The sequence below is a fragment of the Gopherus evgoodei genome, chromosome 16 (genome assembly GCF_007399415.2).
Source record: "Gopherus evgoodei ecotype Sinaloan lineage chromosome 16, rGopEvg1_v1.p, whole genome shotgun sequence".
Classification (NCBI taxonomy): domain Eukaryota; kingdom Metazoa; phylum Chordata; order Testudines; family Testudinidae; genus Gopherus; species Gopherus evgoodei.
The window spans coordinates 16,957,129-16,981,660 of NC_044337.1; the positions used below are offsets into that span (position 1 = coordinate 16,957,129).

At 40.4% G+C, this 24,532-nt stretch overlaps 1 protein-coding gene across 5 annotated transcripts in view; it reads right to left on the minus strand.

Annotated features, from left to right (window-relative positions):
• The window catches only part of CCDC180 (coiled-coil domain containing 180), a 51,255-nt gene that overhangs the window by 16,232 nt on the left and 10,491 nt on the right, over positions 1–24,532 (minus strand). For 4 of the 5 annotated variants that reach the window (XR_003996744.1, XR_003996745.1, XM_030535403.1 and 1 more), the window contains exons 11-29: positions 23,766–23,845; positions 23,162–23,250; positions 21,565–21,687; positions 20,094–20,267; positions 18,872–18,987; positions 18,144–18,270; positions 17,655–17,679; positions 17,192–17,562; positions 15,643–15,860; positions 14,765–14,955; positions 12,913–13,093; positions 11,133–11,279; positions 10,703–10,847; positions 10,351–10,467; positions 9,735–9,833; positions 7,540–7,626; positions 5,063–5,253; positions 2,454–2,524; positions 656–845 (exon numbers count right to left, since the gene is read on the minus strand). Coding sequence is in view for 2 of the 5 variants with exons in the window: in XM_030535403.1 (XP_030391263.1) it covers positions 656–845; positions 2,454–2,524; positions 5,063–5,253; positions 7,540–7,626; positions 9,735–9,833; positions 10,351–10,467; positions 10,703–10,847; positions 11,133–11,279; positions 12,913–13,093; positions 14,765–14,955; positions 15,643–15,860; positions 17,192–17,562; positions 17,655–17,679; positions 18,144–18,270; positions 18,872–18,987; positions 20,094–20,267; positions 21,565–21,687; positions 23,162–23,250; positions 23,766–23,845 (2,742 nt within the window). In the remaining 3 variants the exon portion in view is untranslated. The remainder of the gene's footprint in view (positions 1–655; positions 846–2,453; positions 2,525–5,062; positions 5,254–7,539; positions 7,627–9,734; positions 9,834–10,350; positions 10,468–10,702; positions 10,848–11,132; positions 11,280–12,912; positions 13,094–14,764; positions 14,956–15,642; positions 15,861–17,191; positions 17,563–17,654; positions 17,680–18,143; positions 18,271–18,871; positions 18,988–20,093; positions 20,268–21,564; positions 21,688–23,161; positions 23,251–23,765; positions 23,846–24,532) is intronic. The other variant, XR_003996746.1, reaches the window with a different exon arrangement.

Genomic DNA, 24,532 nt, shown 5'->3' on the forward strand with positions numbered 1-24,532 from the left:
AGATTTTCATGCCCCACATTTATATGACATGAAAATTATCATCTGATAGAGACGTTCTCTTTCCTGACCTTCCTTTAGAACAGATGATCCAATACAAGATATTACCTCACCCACCTTATCTAATATCCTGCGATCAACATCGCTACAACTATACTGCATACAGAATAGCATCTAGCCACAAAAATGCCCATTTAACGTGTCTAAGAGCCAAGTTGAGTTTCCACAATAGGACATCTAGTTTAGGCACCCACATTCAAAAATTATGATACCTGTGCTGTCTGTGCTATCTATCAATAATATACAGACACATCCATATATTTGGAAATTACACTCTGTGCTTTTATATTACATACACACAACTTTGTACAGCATCAACCTGCATCCCAAAACACTTTGTATTAACTGAAATAGGAGAGAGAGAGAGAGAAATTAATAGGTAGAGGTGAGGTTTGAGATGCAATTTTAAATGAGAGTGAGCTGATAAGGCACAAATACACAGCGCAGCTGTTCCAGATGGTAGGCACCACTGGGGAAAAGGCTCACACCAACAGCAGTGAGAATGTGTGGGAGGATGGAAAGCAGGCTAGTGTTAGAGGGACATAGACAAAAAAACACACACAAAAGATGCTGGAGTTTCTCTTTCCATAGTCCTTACCTTCCCACTGAGAACTTTTTGCTTACAGAGGCAGATATCTTGGGTCCTACAGATAAATTACCATAAGGAACAGAGTTCTGGGGACTTTCAGCATGCAGATTTGAAACAGAACCTCTCTGTGCTGTGGGAGCCTGATAAGTGGCTTGATAAATCGGCTGATAAATAGGTTGATACATGGGTTGATAAATTGCTTATAAGAAAAGAGGAAATAAATTCTGTAAGCCAAATTTGAAGTCATTTCTATACATTTATACAGCATATGTTTTCATTTCCATGCTGAGTACTCCTAACATTAATTGACACTAGTGAAGAGAAAACATCAAGATGTTTCTAAATTGGATTCAGCACCTAGAAGTCTAGGTGCTAGTCTATGCAGGATGTAGGTATGCTGTCCCAGAAGGTGCCCAGGGAAGGGCTCCTTGCACCATCTTTGGGTAGGGAAGAGGTATGAGACTCTGCCGTTCTTGGCTTCCCTCCAGCCCCATCCCATCAATATGCTCATGGGAAGAGAATCTAGAAACTAGGAGCTGCCTTCTGCACCAGATGCAGGCCCAAGATCCAGGTATATCTCACAAGGTGAGAAAGGGCTCAGGGGTTTCATTCCCTTGCAGGGCCATTTAAGACAAGAGCACAATCCAGCCACAAGAGAATAGTCTGCTTCACTGTGTTTTGGTATTTCCACTTTGGGTCCTGAACTAAATTAGGAACAAAAGCAAGTGGAAAACATACAGAGTAGTTAAGCAAACAGTTTCTGAACCTCAGAAAGGTTTAGATGAAGATATGAGCATATTTTTATCTCATCCAAACCAATTTGTCTCTGCCTGATTTCCTGCTTCTTTCATAAGAGGTTGGGTTAAACTCTGGTGTGAAAAGTGAAAGCTGAGAGCTGCAGCCAGAGAAGAAGTCCAACTTGAAGTACTAAGTGACCTGAGTTTGATGGCCTCAACTCAGCCTCTGGTGAATGTGTGTCCTTATAAAATTACCACGTGTTTGACACAAATGGCAGTGTCTGCTTAAGGGAGGCTCAGAAATGAGCAGGTATGGCTAGCCCAGAGTGGACTCTCCATGTCAGAAGGAGACTATTGATTAGGCAGCCTGAGAAAGCTCATATAGCATCATGTTTAGGACCAAGGCAAGGATGTGGGAAGAGGGCTTACTCCATCATTGGATCTCCATCACGGGTACCTTTTCAAAGTGCTGCATGGGGTTTAGCTCTAAAACTCCTGTTAACCTCCATGGAAGTTACACGGAGAGCTGCCACTTTCAAAACCTCAGTGGAATTACATGAACAGCTGTCACATACACTTTACCTAAACCAACATAATCCTTCATTTAAAACAAACCAAAAACAAAAAAGAGAGAGAGAGACTATCACTGCCTTCTCCTAAGGGAGTATATAAGCACTCACATAAAGATATAGGGATAAGTCTTGTCCCCTGTACACTGGCAATATGGTTGGGGACAAAGAACGAGTGTGTAAGGGGCCTCTTTCCTTCTCATAAGCAGCAGGACAGGATTCATCCAAACCTCTCCAGACAGCACTAGGAGATATGGCTATCTAGTATGTTTCCCTACACACCATATCTCAAAGGATGTCTGGTGTGCACACACCCAGGCAACTGGCACGTATGACGCAAACAAGAAAAAATGTGGCCTGTAGTAGGCTGATATGTACTTTATTCCTGCTCAGAGGTATAAATATATAGTCATATATTCAGAGTTGCCAATTAAAATATATATTTATTTCTGTCAATCCATAAGAAAGAGAACTTCAGCAGTGAAAGGACTGCATGCATACCTCCTGCTACTGACTGTGACCGATCATCTCTCTCATGCCGCAGTTCTGGAGATTTCTTGGGTTGCTGAATTCTGAAACAAAAATTAAGAGCTATGTGGCTTCTAAATACCGAGCTACCAGTTCTCTATCGTTGTCATGGTCTGAGAGTATTTTAATCTCTGAGATACTGCCTAATGTTAGGGCTAAATTTACAAATGCATGTCTAACTGCAATAATTTGCATGAGGACAATTCAAATGATCTAGTATAATTGGAAAATAGAAGTTTCTGCAAGCACAATTGTGCACTCAGACATGTTACTGGAAAGGTCTGGAGCTTGCCACTCCACACCATCCACTGTCTAATTATTCATTAACTTTTATACATTTTCCTCATATTTTTACCTTTATGTAACATTTTATCTCCCTTTAATTCAAACAATGCCCTTGAAGCCAGAAAACTAGTAGTCAGTTAACATCTATTTTTACAGCACTTTAGTTGAACTAGTGAAATTTAGTTGAACTAGTGAAACCTGAGCCGTCCTTTGTAGGTGACAAATCTAAGGAATTCTCACAGATTGAAGGGTCATTAGAGAGGGTTTTGGAATTAATTGATAAATTTAGCAGTAACAAGTCACTGGGACCAGATGGCATTCACCCAAGAGTTCTGAAAGAACTCAAATGTGAAATTGCAGAACTATTAACTATGGTTTGTAACCTGCCCTTTAAATCAGCTTCTATACCCAATGACTGGAAGATAGCTAACGTAATGCCAATATTTAAAAAGGGCTCTAGAGGTGATCCCGGCAATTACAGACTGGTAAGTCTAACATCAGTACCAGGCAAATTATTTGAAACAATAGTAAGGACTAAAATCGTCAGACACATAGAAGAACATAAATTGTTGGGCAAAAGTCAACATGGTTTCCATAAAGGGAAATCATGTCTTACTAATCTATTAGAATTCCTTGAAGGGGTCAGTAAACATGTGGACAAGGGGGATCCAGTGGACATAGTGTACCTAGATTTCCAGGAAGTCTTTGACAAGGTCCCTCACCAAAGGCTCTTACGTAAATTAAGTTGTCATGGGATAAGAGGGAAGATCCTTTCATGGACTGAGAACTGGTAAAAAGACAGGGAACAAAGGGTAGGAGTAAATGCTAAATTTCAGAATGGAGAAGGGTAACTAATGGTGTTCCCCACGGGTCAGTCCTAGGACCAATCCTATTCACCTTATTCATAAATGATCTGGAGAAAGGGGTAAACAGTGAGGTGGCAAAGTTTGCAGATAATACTAAACTGCTCAAGATAGTTAAGACCAAAGCAGACTGTGAAGAACTTCAAAAAAAGATCTCACAAAACCAAGTGATTGAGCAACAAAATGGCAAATGAAATTTAATGTGGATAAATGTAATAAATAATGCACATTGGAAAAAATAACCCCAACTATACATACAATATGATGGGGGCTAATTTAGTACAACTAATGAGGAAAGAGATCTTGGAGTCATCATGGATAGTTCTCTGATGATGTCCATGCAGTGTGCAGTGGCAGTCAAAAAAGCAAACAGGACGCTAGGAACAATTAAAAAAGAGATAGAGCATAAAGACGGAGAATATCTTATTGCCCTTATATAAATCCATGGGATGCCCACATCTTGAATAGTGTGTACAGATGTGGTCTCCTCATCTCAAAAAAGATATACTGGCATTAGAAAAGGTTCAGAGAAGGGCAACTAAAATGACTAGGGGTTTGGAATGGGTCCCATATGAGGAGAGATTAAAGAGGCTAGGATTTTTCAGCTTGGAAAAGAGGAGACTAAGGGGTGATATGATAGAGGTCTATAAAATCATGAGTGGTGTGGAGAAAGTGAATAAGGACAAGTTATTTACTTGTTCCCATAATATAAGAACTAGGGGCCACCAAATGAAATTAATGGGCAGCAGGTTTAAAACAAATAAAAGGAAGTTCTTCACACAGCACACAGTCAACCTGTGGAACTCCTTGCCTGAGAAGCTTATGAAGGCTAGGACTATAACAGGGTTTAAAAGAGAACTAGATAAATTCATGGAGGTTAAGTCCATTAGCTATTAGCCAGGATGGGTAATGAATGGTGTCCCTAGCCTCTGTTTGTCAGAGGGTGGAGCTGGATGGCAGGAAAGAGATCACTTGATCATTACCTGTTAGGTTCACTCTCTCTGGGCACCTGGCATTGTCCACTGTCAGCAGACAGGATATTGGGCTGGATGTACCTTTGGTCTGACCCAGCATGACCATTCTTATGTTCAAATTCTACCACTACCATTGTGATAGTACGATAGTTTAAGTTGTGAAATATCTCCCTCAAGAAGAGGCAGAAATCCCATTGCTTGGGACTTTTAAAACTAGACTGGACAAAACACATAAAAAAGTACTGCATATAAACTTCTCCATCCTGCACTGGCACAGAAATGGCCCGGATGATTTAAAATCAGTGTGATCTTTATGTGCTACCAGAACACAAGTAATAAATATGTATATGAATTGCTTGCACTACCTCCTGTGCACAACATGACAATAAGACATACATATAGTGAGCAAAAAATTAAGTTAAAGGAATAACATCTTTAGGCACTGAGAGCATTTACTTACTGGAGTAAATTTTTTATAACGCTTACTGCTACATCATCAATTACTGACTTTCCAATTCTGCTTGGATTCAACAATGGAACATTATCTAACCCCATAACCACCATCCTACTCTCCTCTTTGAGACTCTCTGATCGGACTGCAGCTGCAATGGAACCTCGTAATGCAAACTCTGTCTGAGCTGGGATGGGGTCCTGGAAGTGGAGGAAAATAAAATCAGATATTACTAAAGAGAACAGGCAGTTAGTTATACTGTTCCATGGAGGTGCCAGCTACCAACCCTGTTGCGCCACAGGCTAGATGAAATAGTTTTATAACTTAAGCCTGGTCTACACTACAATTTTAGGTCGAATTTGGCAGCGTTACCTCGATTTAAGCCTGGACCCGTTCACACGATGAAGCCCTTTTTTTCTACTTAAAGGGCTCTTTACAATCTATTTCTTTACTCCACCTCCGACAAGGGGATTAGCGCTGAAATTGGCCTTGCCGGTCGAATTTGTAGTAGTGTGATGCAATTCGACGATATTGGCCTCCGGGAGCTATCCCAGAGTGCTCCACTGTGACCGCTCTGGACAGCATGCTCAACTCAGATGCACTAGCCAGGTAGACAAGAAAAGGCCCGCAAACTTTTGAATTTCATTTTCTGTTTGGCCAGCGTGGTGAGCTGATCAGCACAGGTGATCATGCAGAGCTCATCAGCATGATGTGCACATTGCCGGGGCACATGGCCCGTTCCGTACTTTGTGAGAAGACTATGTCTAAGTCTATGTCCTCATCACTCTTGTCACCATGCTGCCATCACCTCCTTGCCTGGTTTTGCTTTTGCAGCTTCTGGTTCTGCGCTGAAAAAAGGCGTGAAACTATTGTCTGCTGTTGCCCTGACCGAAGGAGAGGCAACTGACGACATGGCTTACAGGGAATTAAAATCAACAAAAGGAGTGGCTTTGCATCAAGGCGAAACACAAACAACTGTCACAGAATGGCCCCCTCAAGGACTGAACTCAAAACCCTGGGTTTAGCAGGCTGTTGATTTCACAAAACAAATCGGGTCAATTTCTTGTTTTGATCCACTCCATCTATCTTTTACATCTTAGGCTGGCAGCAGATGGTGCAGTACGACAGCTAGCCATCATCATCTCCTGGATGCTCGGCAGAAGATGCTGCATTGCGATTGCTAGCCATCATCATCTCCTGGCTGCTCACCAGAAGACGGTGCAGTATGACTGCTAGACATCATCGTCTCCTGGGTGCTTGGCAGAAAATCGGAATGACCTGGCTGAGTCACTCCTATGTCTGCCCAGGTGCCCCTGACTGAACCTCACCGAGGTCGGCTAAAAGAGCACCCAGGAGTACAATGACGGTGGCTATCAATCGTAATGCACTGCCTGCTGCCAAAAGGCAATGAGCTGCTGCTGTGTAGCAATGCAGTCCCATGTCTGCTAGCACCCAGGAGATGTACGGTGATGCCCAGTGAGCTGAGAGGACTCCATGCTTGTCATGGTATGGTGTCTGCTCAGGAAACCCAGGAAAAGAGGCGCGAAACGATTGTCTGCTGTTGCTTTCACAGGGAGGGAGGAGACTGACGACTTGTAGCCAGAACCACTTGTGACACTGCTCTTGCTCCTCAGGCATTGGGATCTCAACCCAGAATTCCAATGGGCAGCAGAGACTGCGGGAACTGTGGGATAGCTACCCACAGTGCAACGCTCTGGAAGCTGACGCTAGCCTCGGTACTGTGGATGCAGTCCGCCGACTTAATGTACTTAGAGCATTTTGTGTGGGGACACGTACAATCAACTGTATAAAAACGATTTCTAAAAAAAGACTTCCATAAATTCGACCTAATTTCGTAGTGTAGACATACCCTTAAAAACATTTCCAATCGATTGTTCCCCTTTCTGCAGCTATGAGAGATTGAGAGTTAAGTATTACTATAATTATTACAAGCAATCTTCAAATAAATATAATTAATAATAATGATGCCTTCTAGTTTACAAAATAAAATGCTCTATAAAGAAGAAGTACCAACCAATAAGGAAGATTAATTACCTGATACAAAATCTGCTATACAGTCAAAACCTTCAGCAAGTGCATCTAAAGAAACCTTTAAAAGCACACTCAAACACAAGCACAACCTCTCATTAAGGATCATCTCCTACAAAGTGCTGAGCATCTCCTGAGTAGTCCTGAGCACCCTCAACACTTGGTAGCCTCATTGGTGGTTGAAGGCACCCAGTACCTTGCAAGATTGGGCCCTATAACACCACCTCTTGGGCAGCTTGTGATCATTTGAAATTCAATAGCATACGTACATTTTACATGAAAAATCAAAATATGGATTCTGAAAACCTTTTAAAATACAGGAGTCAGTCATCGAAATAGTTTGCATTTGAACAGTAAAATTCGCCCAAAGATTATATAAAATACAGAGATTCCAGCTAATGTTATCTTACAGTACATAAGGGGATGATTGTATTTACCAGCAGGCAATTGAGATACTTGCTCCTTTTTTTCAGTTCTTTCATCACAGTTTTGGCAAAGTCATACAGTTCTTCGGAAGTCACAGCCTAGTTAAAAAGCAAGGATAATATGGACAGTATTTTGCTCAATATGGTATAAAATTTAGAATGTACCAAACATGTTGATATATCACATCTGTCTGTTCAAGATGCTTCTAATTTGTTCTCTCACTTTTGTATCTAGGCAGGCGTGGAAACCAGGGGGATCAATTCACTGTCTATAAAAGCTGATGTTTTTCTTTTTTGAAAATAATTTTGAGCATGAATATGCTTCTCAGGAAAATGAAGGATTAGTGGTTTCAGTGTCTCTACCAATGCAACTTCTCATGACACTTATCAGCTGTGATACAGTAGGGGGAGCAAGCATGGAGAAGGAACTTTGTTGTACTAATATCAAGGGAATAAATGGACCCAAGAGTCAAAGGTGTTAACTTGACCCCATCACTGAAAAAACACTAAACAGCTTAACATGATTCAGGATTTTGAGTACAGAGACCTCGGCCTGCTTAGCCAAGGGCAACAAATGTCATTAAAAATCATTATAACCGTTTTATTAAAGATACAGAAAAAGGAAGGAAAAACAGTTACATCATTTAAAATGTAAAATATTAAGAAAAGTTTTCATTTTAAAAATATCCCTTATTCTTTTTTTAAACTGTGGAACGTTTTTGTAGTGAGAACCTTCTGTCTGACAGCCTTTTAGATGGTAATAACTGTCCCTTTTGGGGAAGAGAAAAAACTAGCTGAGATGGTCTGGAACTGATGTTTCTGTTGCTGAAATCCAGTCCTGTTTCCTTTAAGACTACACAAAACAAACACACAGAAGGGGACAACAAAGACAGAAAATGCAGCATCTGTCTCTGGTGATGACTTTCACCTGCAACCTCACTGCTAGAGAAAGACATGGCTTCATCAGCCACTCTAAGAGCTGGCAAACATCTTGTTTAGGGCATTGGTTTTAGCTGCCTCATTGCTCACGGGCTCACAGCAGCGTTGTGATAGAGATAGTCTTGGTCAGCTAAGTCAGACTCTTATTAAACAGAAGGCAAAAAAGAGAGAGATAGGAAAGAGAAGAAATAAGATGGGGAAGATAAAGGACACATGACACATTCCAGGTGTTGACGTGTGGGTCTCTTTTTCTGACCTAGTCTGGCCAGGACATCTCTCGGGATCAGGTTGACGAAGGCCCAGTGGTATCATGGGGGACCCTGCGTCACAGGAGACGATAGGAGTGTCCACCACAATGATAAAGCTAATTCCTTTCAGTCTACTTCTCCTTCATCCTGACATCTTCATTCCCTCTCCTGTCTCTTTTTAAGGACCCCAAAAGGGAATAATGGGTGGAATAGCCATCCCCTCATTATTTTATTCACCAGCTAAGACTTCCTTCCAACACACCAATTTTAGTTAATTAATTTCCGATTCCATTCTCCTTTGTTCATCAGTCATGATCTTAACACAGTCCTCAGGTAGTGGCAGTAGACTTTTGTGTCAAGCTTTCTTCAAGTTTGACGTTCTTCAAGTTTTGCTGACTTTTATACAGTTTTATGTAACAGGCTGAGTTGTTCTGTTTCCTTGGACACCTCAGAGTAAGACCTCTGCAGAACAGCTTCTTGAGCAAAGAATGCCATGTCAAATTGTTTGATGTGTGCAAATGGAGACTTATTTTAGGATGAACTAATTTTCACTTATGAACAAGGTCAAATTTTAGAATTTGAGCTCAGTGCTCCTCAGATAAATTGCCTGCCTATGCACTAACCTATTGTGCCACATGATCCTGGATTTAGCTGATTTTTTATTATGAATTTTTCCTTTCTTAAACAGTAGGCAGCCTCAAGAATCTGATAGTTCACTGTTCCAAAATCAGGTGAGAAGACGGTCGGATCATTTAAAGAGGACTGATTAGCATTTCCAGTTTTTCAGCCTCATTACCAAAATTCATGTTTCTGAAAAGCTTTATATACAGTCTTTGGTATTTTTTTTGACTATAAAAAATAAAATCTATATATTTATGTGTGTGCACTTCTCCCATTGCTAGTTTGGAAATATCCTCCATTCCCTCTACAGTTCAATACAATATACGATGCCAGTTTGACTACAATGAACTGTGGTGGATACTAACAGACTCACACAATCATGCACATCATACAACTTACTTCTTTATCCACAGTAGGATGAGCACAAGCATCTATTTTCTTAAGAAATTTCTCCAAAGATGAGTTTAATGTCTGTGCTTGTAAATTGGAGTTTGCCACCTAAAACAGAAGCAGATGTTAGTGAAATGAAAACTCAGTGGAGATAAATGAACACTCAAATATTTATAGAACTATCAAAAGATTTCTCCAGGAGGGAGCAAGCACAGAGATCCTCATGAAAGAGCACACTATTTATTTTCGAAGAACAAAAACATTGAATCACTGGTACCCAAAATGGAAGCCAAATTCAGTGATTCATAACAGCTACTCTTTTTTCATGGCCTATATTGCATCAAGCAGATGGCTAGTCTATTTAGTTGTAGGTGGTTAGAGTGAAGTGCTGCAAACCCAGGACATGATCCTACTTGACTACAACAGGAGCAGGACTGGGTCCTAGATCCCTAGATTCAAGGCTGGCAATGGAAGAGGAAAACACAGTCCTTAAATAATAGACAAAACACTGTTCCTATGTCCTATCTGTGTGTTTGCCTCTTCAAATCAAGCCAAAAACCCTTTGGATAGAATAAATGAGATATATAAATGAACCAAACTAAAGTTCTGGAAGTTGTATTTGTACCTCTGATTTGATTTTCACTTGTAGATTTGTTAGAAACCGCTGGATTTTCTCCATGAAGAGACGATCCATTGCAAGATTATGGAATTTTGTTTCAAACTTGTTGATAACCTCAGTAGCCTCAAAAACAAATGCCAAAAATCAGGAGATAAATCAGACATAAACCTGTCCTTCTTAGCCTTTAATAATAGCACTTAGCATTTATATAATGATTTTCATCATTATCATGTCACACAAACATTAACTAAATCTAAGAAAGTCTCACAACCAAAATCTATTAACATGGGGGATTAGAATGGTTGCACTAGCTGCAGCCAGGAATTTGAACACTAGAAGGGAATGAAGATTTGCCCACTTGCTCTAAGTAGTTTGACTCCATTTTCTCCATATCAATCATGATTAAGCCTTCAATGAAATCAATGCGTCCTGTTTCTTTCTCCAGGCGCTTACAAAAGAACTCCACCTCTTCTGGAGAAAAGTTACCTCCCTCTGAAAATAATCTGAAAACAATAGGTGAGAAAGGAAAAAGTAATTATCTTAGGGTTCTTCCACTTCCTCAAAAGGATCCTTAGCTGAATAGTCCCTATTATATATATTTATTCATGCTATTATAATATTAGTAGTATACTTTTTTAAAGGATGAACTTGAATTTTACTGTGCTGACTTGACAATAAATTACAGAATGTAGGTAAGGAGACAAGGAGAGCAAGAGAAATAAAACTATACAAGCCAGGCAAACAGAGATTGATATAGAAATAAACACATTCACACCTCTCCCTTATACCTGCAAGCTTTAAGAAAGTCCACGTTTGAATCTCGTAGTTTCCCCAAGGCTTCTTCTAAATAGTTCCGGTAACTCCGCAGGGATATTTGGATAACTTCTACATGATTAAGCAGCTCTGAGTGCAGAGAATTGCTTAGAGCAACCAACCTAAGAGCAAATAACAAAAGATAGCTTTTTCAGGGAAATCTATGGAAGAGCAGACATTCCTTTCCAAAAACTGCTGGGTCTTGGAGATAGCAGAAGAATGAGAGTTTAATCAATGCGCTTCTGCCTTCCTTCCATTGTGAATGTTTTGATGCAGCAGCATACAGCAGGCACACTACTAGCAAACACTCAGTGCTATGGAAAAGGACTCTCATACAGAAGTTTTCATAACCTGACTTGTCAATTGCTACTAGTGTACAGGATAGGTAGCACGGATAAAATCTGGATACATGAAACAAGCTTTTTCTATTTTATTCTAAAAATTTTATAAAATTCACCACTGACTTTAGTTTCTTAGCAGGGAGATAAAGAAACCCTGGAGAGGCTTTACTTTTGATTATTCATATCTATGAGGTAACACATTAAAGAGTAATGGCACAGAAGGTGTTGGTCTTGAGATATTAAATTCCACTTCTGCCAAAGGGACCTGGAGTAACTGACTTCACAGGACCTGGGGTTTCTAGGTTTTACCGTGCACTGAGAGGGGAAATACAGAGTCTAACTGAGTTAACCAAAGGATTTCTTTGTAACAAAGACTCTCATTCAAAGGAATGGAGATTAAAGTGAGAAAAGCATTCCATGTGTCTCCCTTGCAAAGGATATTAGGGAAGAAAGAACTCAGCATAGTCCAACCTTTATGTTTATTCTATAGTTTGGGCACCACGACTGTTGTGAGAAATAGTTGTGTGAGCTAAGTTAGTACATAAACACATGGGCACACCTAAATCAATGAATGTAAATGGAATTCTCCTCTTATTTATTTATACTTTGTCATTCCATTTGTTATTCCATTTTTGCCCAAACATTATTGGACACACCTTCTAGTATCCTTGGGGATGATAAAAAGTGTTTGTATTTAGTTTTATTTTTCACATTATCATTCCCCTCATTATTATAATTGCTCTAAAACATGGCTGACAAGCCTAAAAGTAGCAGAAGAGCAATAAATACTATACTAAGGCTGGACATTGATAAATGTCTTAGATACATGAGCTTTTTGATCTCACTATGTTCAAGTAACTGTTACTCTATACTGAAGCTTTTCTTTTTTAGATTATAGATTTACAGGGTAATGTGACTATACATTAGACAAAAGAATCTGGGCAGCTGAAGGGCAATAATTAGGTCAAATGATCCTACCTCAGTCAAATGAGCTGTCTGGCAATCAAACAGTAAGATAACTGCTTCAAACTATCCCAGTGGGAGAATGACTATGATACCTGCTGCTGCTCAGGTAGGGCCAGCTCCAGGCACCAGATAAAGAAGCAGGTGCTTGGGACGGCCAATACCAAGGGCGTCACTCCGGCTGTGACTGGGGCAGCACGTCTGGGTCTTCAGTGGCAATTCGATGGCGGGTCCCTCAGTCCCTCTCGAAGCGAAGGACCTGCCACTGAATTGCCGCTGAAGAGCGGAGCGGCGCAATCGTGCTGCTGCGGCTTTTTTTTTTCTCCCCCCGCTTGGGGCAGCAGAAAACCTGGAGCCAGCTCTGTGTTCAGGAAATCTGGGATAAGGCAGATTCAGGATGCAGTCCAGGAGTGGGAAACCTCACAAATCATGCGACTCACGATGTGCTTACTTTTCAGCCTTAGTGGAACTGAGGAAGATGGCCTCCATGTCCTGGATCCTTCTGCGGAAGTTCTTGCTGATGTCATTTTGGTCCTCTTGGAGTTTCATAAACTCATTTTTCTCCTTGTTCAGAGCTTCCACCACCCCTACACAGTGACACTCCAGACGCTCTTGGTGAAGAAGCAGCTCCGCTGAGAGGAAAGGGAGTACTCTTATATGGTCATCGCCTCAAGCTTGGATTGAGCCCAAGCATTACGGCATGACCTAATCTGACTTCCAACACAAGTGACTATGGCTCACCCCAACAACTAGCCACTATGCTCAGTAGAAGATAGTTGATGGTGTGAAAACTTGTAGATGGAGGGGGGAGTAGTCTTGTTAGTCTGTATAAGCAAAAACAACAAGGAGTACTCGTGGCACATTAGAGCAGGGGTCGGCAACCTTCAGAAGTGGTGTGCCAAGTCTTCATTTATTCACAGTAATTTAAGTTTCTGCATGCCACTAATACATTTTACATTTACAAGGGCTGGAGGATGGAACCCCAGACTGACAGTGGGCTGAGCAGACTGGCGGTTGGGACCCCAGGGCTGGCAGCGGGCTGAGTCGCTCAGCCCACTGTCGGTCTGGGATTCTGTCCGCCGGCCCAGGCTGGCAGTGGGCTGAGCAGAGCCGGCAGCAGGGACCCTAGGCCAGCAGCAATGTGCCACAGTAAATCAGCTTGTGTGCTGCCTTTGGCACATGTGCCATAGGTTGCCGACCCCTGCATTAGAGACTAAAAAAAATAAAAAATAAGCTTTCGTGGGCTATAACCCACTTCATCAGATGCAAATTTGTTAGTCTCTAAGATGCCACAAGTACTCTGCATTATTTTTATGTTAAATGTGAATTTCTCCCCTTTGCTCCCACGCTCTCTCCTCTCCCTCCCTTCTCAGTCACTGCTGACATCTCCACTATCCTTCCCATCACCCAGACTTGCAACCTCAGCTGGTTAGGAAATTTCTTGTCTGAATGATTGTACAGTGGATATTGCTCCTCTTGCAAAGCTACATTTTTCTGTGGGAAAATTTCAAATTTTGAAAAAAAAAATTTCCATTAGGAAAATCAAACTGATAGCTTCCCAGCTCTCTGCCTGAAGGGGAGCTGCAGCCAAGCTCGTGGGGAAGCAGGGAGACTGAAAGACAAGGAGGCAGAGAGCTGGAGTGCTGGATACACGAGGGAAAGAGACATTGACAAGGGCCTTCCAGGTAGCCAGACAGGAAGCTGACCTAAAATGAAATTTTTTGGAATGTCTGTCCTGTGAAAAACTTACAGGTTTTATTTTTGATCCCAAATTGAAATGTAATTTTTTCCTATGCTTTAAAATTTTCCACAGGATAGAAATTTCAATTTCCAGCTCGCTCTAAACTTCAGTGATATCTTCAACACCTCAATCCTTCTCCTATATCCAGCCTCTTAAGCTTTGTCACTTCTTTCTCTAAAACTATTCTAAAATCCCCCCTTCTTCTTTTGTCTGCCATGACAAAACCTTATTAGCTGAATTTCAAAGGTACTGAGCATCCACTGCTCCTATTGACTTCAGTGGGCCCTGTGGATGCTCTGCATCGTTAACAATCAGCTCAGAGGACCATTGATGAATCTCTTCTTAGTGTGAACCAGGAGGAAACAAATGTGAGCTATGAAAAAGGAAAGTAAAACACCCCCCACAACATGTAAGAAACTAGCAAGTTTAGGGTAGGAGCAAGAAAAGGCCCCTTGAACCCACATTATTCCCTAATATTGAATCAATTAACACTAGCCACTGCTGTGCCAGGTTATGACTCACACCTGGAGAGCTCTAAAAAAAAGAGAGATGTGATGCCCACAGTGAATATATGTACCAGCCCTGACATTATGGATATCCTTCTCTATGCGCTCGCGCCTTGGCTGATGCATGTGAAGACGCAGTTGCAGTTCTGAATCCAGCTCCTCTTTCTTGGCAGTTACAATGATCCAGGAGTTGGACAAGGATTGGACAAACCACTTCTCCAGGTGCTCAAAAAAGCAGAGGCGGATCCTATGATTGAAAAGCAAACACGTTGCTTTGGGAGAGAGAGACAAAGGATTTCATTTTGCAGAAAAACTCTTCAAAGATCTCAGTGAAAAAAAAAAAACAAGCTCTGAGGAGTCTGACTCCACTGAGGTAAGGTTTCTCACCAATCGCACAACAGTGATGCTACTGTTTCAATCAAACATAAATAATGTTAGCCTGCCCAACCTGTTATTCTCTTTACAGCATCTCAGTTGTATCATCCTGCCATGGATTTCTCTGATACAGTTAATCCACTGCTTTCAATAGAAATGCAACTGCTAAAATGCAGAAGAGTTGGTGCTCTGTCAAAATGAAGGGTAAGAAAAGGGACTTGGAGGGATGGGATTCAGAACTTTGAGCAAGGAACTGGAAGCTAGATGCTTTGAGTTCATGGCTCTGCCGATGCTTTGTTGTGTGACTGGACAAGGCAGTAACCTTTCTGTGTCTCAGTCTTTAAAATAAGCATAACATCTTCCTCACAGATGTGCAGCGAGACTTAAATGTTTGATGGAATGCAATATAAAATGTTTCTTCTTACTCTTTTGGGAAGGTCATAAAAGGGGGTAGCATATAGATAACTTTTGGATGCTCATTCAAACTTTACCTCCAAATCTTCTGAGGTTTGCCAATTACTTAGGAGAAAGAAAAAAGGACAAACTACACTCAACTAACCGTTTCTTAAGCTCTGTAAACAAGCTGTCTGGTACAAGCACATTCTCCAGGTACACAGGAAGTGTTTTTTCTGCAAATTCAGCATAATAAATCTCAGGGGTCTTGGTCTTGCCTGTTTCCTTACGTCCAAGGACTGAGTAAGTGTTCCCACTAGAGGTGGTGAAGACCTCTGCTATTACTTCACAGCTTTCAGCCTCACCAGAATCATGGAACAGAACCTAGGAAATCATAATTTGTTATCTTTGCTACTGATAAGTTTTTAAAGACCTATTAACATGAGCCATACACAGGTTAATGTTGAGAACTTATGGATTTCAAGAACCATGAGCCATGTTCTGATTCCTAGTTTGGAAAACAAAGTTATAATGAGCAAGCAAGTTTGTGCATCTCAGCATGCTGATATTTTCCTGTTAGCCTACCAGTGTTTGTGCTAGGCAAAAAGTAGAAGGGGGTCATTCCATTTCCTTCCATCTACAGAGAAATGAAGAATATCCTAGTACTTCAGGGTGGTCACTAGCTTCGGGTCACCAGTACTTCTGTCAGTGTCTCCAGGAACAATACAAATGAAATGTTACAGCATAGCAGCAAAATGTTGGCATTGTTTGGATTTTTTTTTAAAGTACCTTATTAAGATGCTCTGGACACAGATATAGCTTCTTTGCAGAGTTTTATTATTATTATTTCAATCCCTTTGAAATACGAGCTGCAAATGCTCAGATATATGAGCTGAAAGGCTGTCTAGTTTCACTATAGATTTTGTAATCGCCTTTGTAGTTTTTTGGTTGAAATGCTCTTTTGTAACTTCTTAGAAGGAGTTTCCTCAGCTAACCCTATGTTCCCAAAGCAATATTACAATTAGGAACCAGTTTTTCTTTCTGTCAGCTGCAAAATACACAAAGCAAAGAGTGATTTTCAGCTGAGACAACCTTTGCAAAATGCTTACTGGTTCCCAGTTGGGTTGAGCTAATAGGATCATTAATGCCAAGGGATCAGAAGAATTCCAGTTCAGGATTTTGCTGCTGAAATGTGCAGAACACATACATGGCAAGGCCAGACATAGGATGAGGGACTAGTACTACACTAATTAATTAACTTTCATGTAATGTCTTGCCACCGACTGCCAACTATTCAGAGGCACCCCACTCACATAAAAGGCTCTGTTACATTGAGGCAATGACCATTTAGGTTCTCCACTAAGTAGAGATCTGAAAAGAAAATACTGAGATATAGAGATAGTGTTATCTCATCATCTTGGGCTGACAATACTAAATGAAGGCAGGAAACAGACCCATGTCGGAAAAGTCTCTTTTCGGCTGTTTCTTGGAAAATGGACAGGAAAAGTGCATGAGGGAAAGGTCATGCACTGATTTATGGGCTTCACCATCTCACATACAGAACCTACAGCTGCTCTAAATACCTAATGGCATATATTACAGAACATCACTAAACTAATGCAGTAAAGACCCATATGTGTTTTGCCTGTATAAACATCAAAAAGATTTGCATTTGTACTGAATATGATTTACCTTTATGAAGAAATTAGACCTACCTCAGACTCAGGAAGAATATCTTTCAAATAATCCATTTCTTCATACGCTTGGGCAGGACTGTCTCCATTCTCAAACCTATTTGCTTCACTTTCTGCACTGTCCTCTAAGTGTTCAGTTTCTTCACTTTCTGGAGCTGTGCTCTCCCCATCCCCTGGTTTCTCTGCTTCCTCAGTTTCTTGTACACTGCTCTCCTCATTCTCGACTGTATTTGTTTCTTCAGTTTTGTTTGTGAGGCTCTCAGTCTGCTGCTCCGCTTCTGTACTTCCTTGTGGAAAGCTCTCAGACTGTTGCTCTGTTTCTTCAGATTCTTGTAGAAGGCTATCTCCTGTCGTCTCTGCCATATTTTGAACTTCTGAGTCTTCAACAAATACTTCCCAATTAAAATAAGACAGAAATGTCATCAATCATATTCCAAAGAAGCACAGATTGAAAAAAATAAGACTTGCACTCTTGAGACATTACCTTGCTCTTCAAATGCAGAGCCCACCTCCCCAGGTAAGATTGAGAAGAAAAAGAAACAAAAAGGTGCAAGTTACTTGTTTAGAATAACATCAAGTTCACTTCACTTTCCAAAATTAATGTACTCCATCAGCACTGGAAAGTTCAAAGTAATAATGTACCATTAAAAGGAACTCATTTTTAAAATGTAATCCAGATTTGGACGATCTTTTAGTTCTAATTTTTCTGTTTTAAAATGTAGGTGAAGTTATTGAAACATAGGCATGAAAATGACAGATTTGGGACTAGGAGAGAGGTAGGCATAGTTTGGGCAGATGATGCAAAAAGTCTCCCTCACTCAGCTCTGCCAATGAACCTCAGTCCTCTGGTGGCCATAACTCTTTCATTTGCTCTAATCTTCGATTGATTTGGATTTGAATGCAAGATCCCCAACAGTGAAACAACAATGCATCAGCCAGATTTCAAATCATAAGAAGTTTGTTTTCTTTATACCTGTTTATAGACTTCCTTCACGCCAAAATACTGGCCAATGGATGAACTATAAGAAATCAGTTCCTTCAGTATAGCTTCTGGGTAGGACGCTACTATCTTCATTAGGTCTTGGTGAAAGGCCTCATACCTGTCAAATACCAGGCTGCTATTTAAGAGATGATCATAACGGCCCCTTCTGACCTTAAAGTCTATGAGAATTCATTACACAATGTAATAAAAATTAAATGTGAACATAATATACATCTGCATCTAATACGTAAACTAGAAGTGAAGTTATTGGCATAAATCAATTTCCTGACCTATGTAGTCCCATTATCCAAGATCTTTAATTTCCAGGGCTACTGCAATGTTCTTGTGATTAAATCATTCATTTATTATGCTAGCATATCCTGGACTTAGCACAATACAGAACCCTAATGTCAACCCAAGAAATTCAAATGAAAGAATTAAAAAAAAAATCACATATTTATTTGTTTGTTTCCCCCAACTCTTTAAAAAAGTGGAGTTTTGCATCAACAGTTTTTTGCCCACTCTGAGCAAACGCAATAAAACAGGAGAGTATATTATTTGACATTAGTCTTCCTGAAGGTGAAGTAGCTAATGCAATTTTGGCTTTTCTACAAATGCATTCAAAATGCAACACAAATGTGATTGGAATGGTCTTATCAAGCTTTGGACATCCTTCACTCAGAAAGTTTGTCCCATTTTCTACAATCCAGAATACATACCCAGCCCTAATGACATCCAGAGAAGCAAAGGCCTTTCCTAAAAGATTCTTCAGTTTTCGCTCAGAGCTTTGTGTTCTCAGTTTGTCCAAAATTATATCCAGATTAGCTTCCCTTATCTAGGCCCATATGAAAAACAAACAGTAAGCATAAAGCTGTAAGAAGCCCAAATGTTTCATATCTATTTAGGAGTCAAGAAATTAGTTTCATGCACATGTCTGTATTAGATAGTACTTTAAAGGGGCATAATTAAGGTTAATAGGCTCAAAATTTGATCTATCTTGTCTCCAATTCCTTATGTCTATTTACAGACAGTAGGTTTTCCCCCCCAAATCAGAGGCATCAATGCGCTTTAAAAAAGGATCAGTGATCATAGCAACTGTGTGTATTTGCCCATGTTTGTAAGAAAGAGAATAATGGAGAGAAAGTATATATAGAAGGTAAGAGAATTGCAGTTTCAAGCTTTCAAGAACTTATTGTAAATAGCTAGATAACATGTGAGAACACCTCTGTCTCCGCTCCCATCTGGGATGTTTGGCCTGGTAAATTCATTATCAAGCAGCACTACTTCATCCACTTCTTTGGGGCTCTATCAAGTGAGATTGTGACTGATGAACAACAGACATCCAGACTAGGCTTCTATATCCAATAATTCAGTCATCACTGACACTTACTGCTTCCCCTGCCAAAGGCACAGGGAGATCTGGGAGACTGCACAAGACATTCCAGAAGAGGCAAATTGATCTTACACAGGGAGGGGAGGCCATGCTGCTTTCTTTCCAAAAGTTGGCAGGTATGAAAATCATTTAAAGATTCTGAACAATGCCTTCAAAATATCCTTTTATCAAGCCACAGAGCACAAATATGATGTGATAACTCAATATACATGCATGGTACTATAACTGCATAGGATTTTCCTTGTGAATATGCACGCAACTGTATATGAGTAATGATAAAACTTATAGTTGCTAGAGCTGGAAAATACCAATTTAGATAAATGAGATCATTCCCCTGCCAAGAATAAGATATAGTCCTCCTCAGAGGATGTATCAGATATTAGACTAATACACTTAGCAGTATGCAGCCATGTTCCAAACACAGAAACCATTAGAAACACTCCCACTTTAAGTTGTACTTGCTATAAAGGATTCTTTGAATGCCAAAAACATCTTTTTGTGAAGAAGTGCTTTCTTCACACCACAGTGTTTTAGACTTTTGATTGTACCTGATTTAGGTTTTCATGTTTCCGCCGGCACTCATTCAGTTTCACCTGAAGTTCATTTTCCTGCTGGGACAGTTTGAGCTGATGTTCATCCCAGAGGACAATAGCTTGTTGGAAATATTTGTACAAGTCTTTGCAATCCTGTTCAATGTGTTTAGCCAGATCCTCAAAGTCTCTCTAAAACAATCAAATGGATAGAACAAATTATTATTAAATTATTATTAGACTATTATCTGGGAGTAGAGATTCATGAGTAGTAGGGGGATAGCTGACTTGCCAAGATTGCCTAGAGGAATCCTACAGTTACCTGATAAAGCAGAAGGTATATCAAGAATCAGAGAACACCATCTTTTTTCATGTCACTACCATCCTTTCTGTTCTTGCAACTGTGCTAGTGGGAATTACAATACCATCAACAATATAATTTCCAGCAACATCACTTTCAATGACATATCAGACGATTAGAAGATAGCACCACAATGATGTTTGGATGGGGGTGAGTAGGTAGTGGTCCAATACCTACTTTTCAGAAATTGGAAGCCCTTAGATACCATGACAAAGAGCAAGGCATGAGAACCTGGAAAGATATTTAGAACCTAGAGTGTGAAAGAACAACTGCACAGCCTTTGAATTTGAACTACTCTTTTTTCCTTTCCAGTCCTGTAAATCCAGTGAACATTTTTCTCACCACTGATAAAATCTAAAACAAAGTGCGAAAGTGGATGTGCCTTGCACATCACTTTTCAGATTATGATATTTATAACTGATATCATTATATACACACTATAATGCTTTATTAGTCCAAGACAATGGATGGAAAAATAGCTGTCTAACATCCAATATTCACGTGTAAATACATCAAAATAAAACATATGCATAAGGTTAAAGCTCAGATCATTTACCAAACAAAAAAATATTCACATCATCTGTCGTTGGTGGATAGCAAAGGAAATTCACCTCTTTTCCCATATGAATTAGCGCAGAATTAATACAGGTTAAAAACAATAGCTAGTGTAAACAAATAGAAGAGGCAAGCATGTTCCAACTTATGATCTCAAAAGGTCACGTAACAAGTCAGTGACAGAGTCAGGAATAAAAACTAGATTGTCCAATTCCCAGCTAGTACTTCAGCTAAAAGACCACCCAACCCTCACAAGAGTAGCAACCGCAAAGTTAAGCTCTGCATGAACCCTGAATTATTTAGCCATCTAGAAACTTGAGCACAACAGGCCAGTTGTTTTCATATAAAGTCATTGAAAAAATAAAACCAAAAGCTACGAACTCTCACTGAATCACCTCAAGCATCTCTATTTTCAGAATAAGAGGTCTATGATTTCATTGCACACTCTCTAACAGCACATCAGTAGAATAATGAAATGAAATGTGAAATTTTAAACCAGCATAGACTGCAAGATAGATGTTAGATTTGACTATTCTGAGGATGTAATAAAAAAAATGGCATTAGTAAACATACATCCATCTGCTCCAGCTCCTGTTCAAACCGACTCTGCAGCCTTCCAACCATCTTGAAGAAGTCAGGATTCACAACCTTTTCAGCCTCTTTCTCTGTGCAAACTTTTAAACTCAACAGTTTATTCTAAAGGAAAGGAATATTACGTTATTGACATGTACCTGGTATGCAGTGTTGTTGTAGCTGTGCTGGTCTCAGGATATTGGAAAGACAAGGTAGATGACATAATATCTTGTACTGGACCAACTTCTGCTGGTGAGAGAGACAAGCTTCTGAGCTACACAGTGCTCTTCTCCAGGTCTGGACAGAAGCTCTATGTAAGCTCAAACACAAGGTAGTCCAACAGAAGATACTACCTCACCTACCTTGTCTCTCTAATACACCTGGCATCCCAGTTAACATGTTCATGGTTCAACAGAGTTTGTTTAACCTCAACGTGCATTCTTTTCTTTTGAACTGGTAGCTTTAGAAACAAATATCCAACTTCAGTATCTTTTCCTGAAGAAACCTTAAGTGGAGGAAAAATAAAGCTGGGGATAGGCAGTGGGTGTTCAAGGTGAGGAGTTGTATACCTCTCCCACAGGAAGAGCACTACGTCTTTGATGACATACTGTTTATAACAATCAGTAATATTTTCAGAATATTTGAGTCCTGTGATTGTATTGTAAATACTAGAAAACTGTAAATAATCAATGCTTTGTATTTACACATAGTCTTTGTCATCCAAAACTCTCAAATTCCTTTACAAACGTGGATTTAAGCCTCAAAACCACTTTATGCAGCATGTCAGTAGTATTATCCCCATTTTATATATGGAGAAATTGAGGTACAGAGGTTAAATAATTTCCCCAAGGCCACAGAGCAAACTGTGGCCATGCTGGGGTCCTGACTCAATCTCCAGTGAGTGTGGGGAGGTTGGGGAAAGGATGCCACTGGTACTCCCCTGCAGCAGGACCCGGAGCGCTGCAGCTGGGAGCTGGCAGAGTGGAGCGGGCTGGGGCCGGGCTGCTCTGCTTCCGCTGCTGCTGGTGAGTGTGGGGAGGTTGGGGAAAGGACGCCTCCCGTACTCAACTGCGGCGGGAAGCGGAGTGCTGCAGCCCAGCCCCAGCCCAGACGTGTCGCTGGAGGGCAGGAGGAGTTAGGAAAAAGGTCCCACACTTACTGGCAGCGGCAGAAGAGGAGCAGCCCGGCTCCAGCCCACTCCACGCCGCAAGCTCCCAGCTGCAGTGCTCTGCTTCCTGCTTCATGTGTGTACAGGGGGCGTCATTTCCCCAACCACACCGGTGGCGGGAAGCAGAGCACCGCGGCTGGGAGCTGACGCACTGATCCACCGGAGCACTGCTTTACCGCGTTGTATGCAAACCAGTGTGATATTGGGTCGTGTTATATTGGGGTAGAGATGTACAAATGCCACGCTATTGTGAAGAAAAATACACAACATAGTTTTGATTAACAGGATAAAAGAGAACTTTGTGAGTAATTTGGGTTGTCATGCCGAAATACTGGGTGTCAAACCAGACCTTATACTGGATGATCTGCTGCTACCAAAATCCTTCATTGGGTCTCCAAATTCAGCAACTTTCATTCTCATGACACTGACCTTGCATAGTTGTACATTGGCCAAACATTCCTGGCAAACTCTCTCATATTGGATGCGAATTATCATCATATGCTGCACATTATGGGTGTCTTTAGAAAAGAAGGAAAGGAAATAAGAGTCCAGTGTGAAGACTTCACCATTTCACATTGTAGCACATGTGAATATGACTGAACAATTGTGTCCAGCCTCAATCTACCCTGGTGGCATGCTTGACTCTCATGTATGGGCATCACCAGCCAACACCACTAGGTTGCCTCTACCCAAATTTTTTTGCCATTATGCTTAGAAATGGTGAACTGTTGTTTTTATTACATTTTAACACTGTTTGCGCTGCTAAACAGGCTACACATATCCAAACAGTTCCTGTCTGGAAAGTTTATAGTCTAGAAGACACACATATAGAAAGACAAGGCATACTGCAACACTTAGAGGAAGGAATCACTTTAGAATGAGAAAAAAAGATTATCTAAAGAGAAAAAAAAACCTGAGAGACCAAGATCAGGGCAGCATACATATGTACAGACACACAGTACAGTTCAATCATGGCCTTAGAAATAAAACGATTGCTTAAATCCCAATTCATTGTCGTGAATTCCTTGCTTACCTATATATTTGTTTAAAGCCACAAGCGATTCGTACCATTCATTTATCTCTGCTTTTGAATGTGTCGGAGGCAACAAATCACTATCAAAATAGGAAGCAAGAGACACAATGTCATACATAATCCATTCCACGTCTCAATGGATTAAAACTGTGAAGCAGTATAATAGCACTATTGCTTTTCCACATTTTGTTTGTTAGAAGATATATTTTCAGCAAGGCAAAACCATAGAGATGCTGCAAAAAAGCTGCCTTCTGGAAAACGGCCGAATTGTTATCTGTTTAGTTGCTATATTAATTTTAAAATGAAAATGAATCATTACTTTAAAATTACAGTATTTTAATAGGTTATACACACAACTTTTCTGGTTTAGAATGGATGGTGTCCTCTGCTGATTATTTATTATATATACTAAAAACTCACACCATTCCCAAGATAGGCACTCAAACTTTTCAGTCAAGCCAAGTTAGGGTTATGGGATTTTCACCTACTCATTCATACTGACTTGTCACTATTTATACTGTACTTTCAGAGCCACTGATTTCTGTTCTTTAGAGTTTTTACATCAGGCTTTTTCAGAGAAATTTGGGGTCTGGTATATCATATTCACTAGGTCCCCACTCCCTTCTATTCACTTTATTTACACAGATGTTACAGACATTTTGGGGGCCCCTGAGCTCCAGCCCCTGGTACAATTGTCCCCCATTTCCCTCCTTCTTATCATCCCTGTACATCACTACTTGCAGCTACTTGACGTTGCTAATAAAGAA